Here is a 4,679-nt window from a genome sequence, read left to right on the forward strand (position 1 = left end):
TCAACGAAAATCGTCAACAAGGTGGAGGTGCTGAAATTACGCAAAATGATGCGCAGTGCCGGTATAAAATTCCTCATAGTGCCACACCTGCACCTCACCTGTCATCGTCAGTCTCTTTGAAGGAGTTCGATGCTTGGCGGCATAAATTTGAAGGGTATGCAATGCTGACTGGAATCAAATCATTGGACACGAACAATACGATATGGCCTCTCGTTTTCGGCTGATGCAGATCTTGAAACTATACTTGATGCCATGGAAAGTCACTTGCGCGGTCAACGGAATATCATCGTCGACAGAAGAGAATTTTACCTTAGGAAACAAGAAATAGGTGAGAGTTTCGACGATTTCCTTTGTGATATTCGCGAAATTGCAGCATTCTGTGATTTTTGTTCATCGTGTATGGACAATAGATTGAGAGACCGTATTGTTGTTGGCACTCGTGATGAACAAGCTCTAAAACGTATGCTAGAGGAAAAGGACCTGAATCTGCAGAAGGCTGTAGATATTTGTCGAGCTTCTGAGAGTGCTAATGAGAATAGCGCTACAATACGAGGAATGATCCCACAGAGTATAGCAAAAGTTTCACGGTACAAAAGAGACTGCAAGAAAGCACCCAACAGTTTATATAAAAATGAAAGATGCTTTAGATGTGGAAAAGATCGACATTCTGACATGAATGTTTGTAAGGCAAAGGACAAAAAGTGTTCCCATTGTGGAAAGATTGGACATTTTGCTGTTGTGTGTAGGTCAACAGGAAAGGAAACTCCCTCTTTGCTGAAAAAGAGTAAAGATTCGAAACTAAAGTCAAATGGTAGACTTAACAGGGATGTACATAGGATCATAAGTGATGTGTATGTTAGCAGTGCCATTTCTCAAGCAACCCCGAAAGTTCAGATTCACATTACTCATCCTGCAGGGAACTCTTCTATACTATGGACACCGGATTCGGGAGCAGAAGCAACGGTGATGGGCCTCAATGTAGCGAGGTCTCTTGGTATATATCCCTATATGCTTGAACCTTCTAAAATTGAAAAGCTTTGTTCTGCTGGTTATCAGACCCTTAATTGTGTGGGAGCTTTTACTTCACACCTTTCGCTTGGTGATCGACAAACTCAAGCTGAAATAACTGTGGTGAAAGAAGTAAAGGGAGCTTTATTAAGCTGGTTTGATTCTATTGCTTTGGGAATTCTACCGGAGGATTTTCCTGCTCAAATTAATTCTCTTCCCGTACGACTGTCTGTAGATCCAGATGAAGAGAAGCACTCAAAGGACTACAAAGAGAAAAAAGACACTACTTGTAACGTAGTTCATTCTCCTGTTGCACTTCCAAGGTGGCCTTATGAACGTGATCCAACTGAAGAAGAAAGGGCAGAGCATGCTGCAGCTTTGGTATCAGCATTTCCTCGGGTATTTGGTGCCACAAAAACACTGAGGGAGATGCATGGAGGTCCCATGCATATAAAGTTGTCTGAGAATGTGAGACCATTTGCTGTGACAGCCCCGCGCACTATACCATACAGCTGGAGGTCGGAAATAAAGGATCAGCTTGATGAACTTTTGGAGAAAGATATTATCTGTAAGGTTGAGCATCCAACAGAATGGTGTCATCCCATAGTGCCTGTTGCTAAGAAGCCAAATGGAGTAAGATTGTGTGTTGATCTGACTAAGCTTAATAAGTATGTATGTAGACCCACTTATCCTGTACGATCACCACATGATGCAGTAGCTTCGATTAGCACTGGGGCAAGCTGGTTCTCTACACTAGATGCAAAAATGGGATATTTCCAAGTCAAGATTACAGAAGAAGACCAGGATCTCACCTGCTTCATTACCCCATGGGGTCGCTATAAATTCAAGCGAGCGGTAATGGGACTTATTTCTTCAGGAGATGAATATAATCGAAGAGGAGACCAAGCTCTTGGTGATATACCACAAACTGTAAAGATAGTTGATGATGTTCTTGCATACGATTATTCTTATAAGGATCATCTAGCCCATATTATAGCTATCTTGCAAAGATGTGATGAGTATGGGATAACTCTTAATCTAAAAAAATTTGCTTCGCAAAACGTGTTGTTGATTTTTGTGGGTATAAAATCTCGAGCCATGGCTACACAGTTGATTCTCGCAAAGTTTTGGCTATTGCAGACTTTCCTGTACCACAAAATATAACAGATCTTCGATCTTTTATGGGACTTGTTAATCAGCTTGGAAGTTTTTCTTCAGTAATTGCACATGAAGCACAACCACTCAGAGATTTACTGAGGCAGCGTAATGAATGGTGTTGGACAACACAGCATGATTTGTCTTTTAGGAGAGTAAAGGAAGCACTTACTGCACCCCCTGTACTTGCACATTTTGATGCAACTTTGCCAACCATGTTGCAGACAGATGCATCGCGACTGCATGGTCTGGGATTTGTTTTACTTCAAAAGCATGGAACGGACTGGAAACTATTGCAATGTGACTCAAGATTCCTTTCAGATGTTGAAACAAGATATTCTGTGATAGAGCTGGAAATGACAGCTGTTTTATGGTCAATAAAGAAATGTCATACTTACTTGGCTGGATTGCCTCATTTTGACGTTGTGGTAGATCATAGACCATTGATACCAATTCTTAACAGTAAGTCACTTGGTGAAATTGAAAACCCAAGACTTCAACGCATGAGAGAGAAGCTAAGTAATTTCAGTTTTACTGTCCACTGGCAGAAGGGAAGTATTCATTGTATTCCAGATGCTTTATCGCGTGCACCAGTTCAGGATCCTACGGAAGAAAATTGTTTGAATGAGGATGGATCCACTGATCCCTTGCATGTTGCAATTGTGAACGCCCTTGACATGCATGAAGATGGTGTACTTCTGACACCTCTAAAGGACAAAACGCTGGAAAAGGTACGTGTTGCTGCTGAACAGGATGCAGAATACAATTCACTTCGGGAAATTATAATGAAAGGTTTTCCTGAACACTGCCATAATTTGGAAGTAAAACTCAGGCCTTTCTGGAATATACGTGATATTCTTGCTGTAGATGATGACCTAATTGTTTATGGAGCATGACTTCTTATACCCAAGAGTCTTCGACGGGAAACTCTTGAATGTCTTCATGATGGTCATCAGGGAATAGACCGCACAAAAAGGAGGGCGCGACAGACTGTTTACTGGCCTAAAATTGACAGAGATATTGAGAACATGGTTTATTCTTGTATCAAATGTCGTCCTCTTCTACCAAATCAAAGAAATGAACCTCTATGGCAAGAAGAAGATCTACCAAGTAGAGTTTTTGAGTCCGTATCTGCGGATTATTTTCATGTCATGGGTCGTTCTTATCTTGTTTATATTGACAGGTTGTCTGGATGGCCTTGTGTATCTTCGTGCCAGGGTATAGCTTCTGCATCCAATCTAATACGGTCACTGAGGGCTATATTTTCAGATACTGGTGTTCCTGTTTTGTTGAAAACTGATGGAGGACAGCAGTTTGCTTCATCAGCTTTGAGACGTTTTTTATCTCGCTGGGGAGTAGAACATCGCATTACTTCGCCATATAATCCGAAGGCAAATGGACATGCAGAAGCATCAGTGAAAATTATCAAGAAGCTGATTATGACTACTGCTAAGAATGGGAACCTGGATGCGGATGAATTTGCCCGTGGAATGTTGGAGCTTAGGAATACACCTCGTGCTGATGGCAGATCACCAGCTCAAGTTTTATTTGGTCATCCCCTCAGGTCTTTTATTCCAACACATCGTCACTCATTTGCCAAAGAGTGGCAAAAGAAAGCAGAGGAATGTGATGTTAAAGCAGAGTATTTGCGAAGTCAGGCGAAGCACCGATACGACAGTACTGCCAGACCCCTTTCTCATTTGAAAATGGGTAGTTATGTTGATGTTCAGGATCACACCACAGGACTTTGGAATCGCCCAGGTGCTGTTGTCGGCATTGGATCCAGGCGAGATTATCTCATAAAGATGGGCAGTAGGCGCATTTTGTGGAGAAACCGAAAGTTCCTGAGACCACATCGACCTTTTCTACCAATATATGGATCAAGCCTTGATACAACTAATACTCCCAGTAAACCAAAGGATGTGGAGAAATCACAAGATAATTCTACTGCTGAGGTTATTAGCAAATCAATCTTGCCTACACCAGCTCCACGTCGTAGTTTGCGGCATAGGAAAGAACCTGATCGTCTACAAGTAAAATGGAAGAAAAATACATATGAATAAGAAGGATTTTCAGACGCCAGGGATTATAATATTATTACCCTAGACGTCTTAGGGGGAGGTGTGTGATATACCTCCAAATGTCCATATTCATTTGTTTACTAGTTATGTAATGGGTTGTTCGGTAATTATATTGTAATGGTAATTGGTTTCGAATGTAAATAAACAAGCGAGAGTTCTGTAAATACTTTTCTTTATATGTATGTAACGAATATCGTTAGTCTCTGTTTAGCCGTCAGCTTGTACAGTAATCTCTTATTAAAGAGACATATCTTTGCTCGTGTTTCTTTGCCAGCCTACAAGAGATCAAACACTTACCATTTCAGCCTAGAATCTACAAGCACCAAATAGAAAAACGTTGGCAGAGCCACCCCGTCTCTGCCTGACTCTCCGTAAGTCTCTCTATGGTTCTGACTAATTACATGCTATTATGAACGGACATAGCTCGTACGAACG

General features: G+C 41.3%; 2 protein-coding genes across 2 annotated transcripts; both read left to right on the forward strand.

The window, feature by feature from the left end:
- The first annotated feature begins 252 nt into the window (after positions 1-252).
- On the forward strand, positions 253-3,059 carry LOC135203373 (uncharacterized). Its single transcript, XM_064233107.1, has 3 exons — positions 253-2,020; positions 2,149-2,409; positions 2,758-3,059. The coding sequence occupies exons 1-3, from the start codon at positions 253-255 to the stop codon at positions 3,057-3,059; spliced, it is 2,331 nt and encodes a 776-aa protein (XP_064089177.1).
- A 4-nt stretch (positions 3,060-3,063) lies between these two features.
- LOC135203276 (uncharacterized protein K02A2.6-like) lies at positions 3,064-4,450 on the forward strand. Its single transcript, XM_064233036.1, has one exon. The coding sequence runs from the start codon at positions 3,192-3,194 to the stop codon at positions 4,224-4,226; it is 1,035 nt and encodes a 344-aa protein (XP_064089106.1). The 5' UTR covers positions 3,064-3,191; the 3' UTR covers positions 4,227-4,450.
- The last annotated feature ends 229 nt before the right edge of the window (positions 4,451-4,679 follow it).

This window comes from Macrobrachium nipponense, chromosome 36, assembly GCF_015104395.2.
Source record: "Macrobrachium nipponense isolate FS-2020 chromosome 36, ASM1510439v2, whole genome shotgun sequence".
NCBI classification, from domain to species: domain Eukaryota; kingdom Metazoa; phylum Arthropoda; class Malacostraca; order Decapoda; family Palaemonidae; genus Macrobrachium; species Macrobrachium nipponense.

What these genes read in the sequence shown, in the direction of transcription:
- LOC135203373 (XM_064233107.1), top strand. Translation starts at nt 253, where the DNA reads ATGGAAAGTCACTTGCGCGGTCAACGGAATATCATCGTCGACAGAAGA. An exon ending in TATAGCTATCTTGCAAAGAT is followed by an intron (nt 2,021 to 2,148) that starts GTGATGAGTATG and finishes TGGCTATTGCAG; the next exon opens with ACTTTCCTGTACCACAAAAT. An exon ending in AGATGCATCGCGACTGCATG is followed by an intron (nt 2,410 to 2,757) that starts GTCTGGGATTTG and finishes CGCGTGCACCAG; the next exon opens with TTCAGGATCCTACGGAAGAA.
- LOC135203276 (XM_064233036.1), top strand. Translation starts at nt 3,192, where the DNA reads ATGGTTTATTCTTGTATCAAATGTCGTCCTCTTCTACCAAATCAAAGA.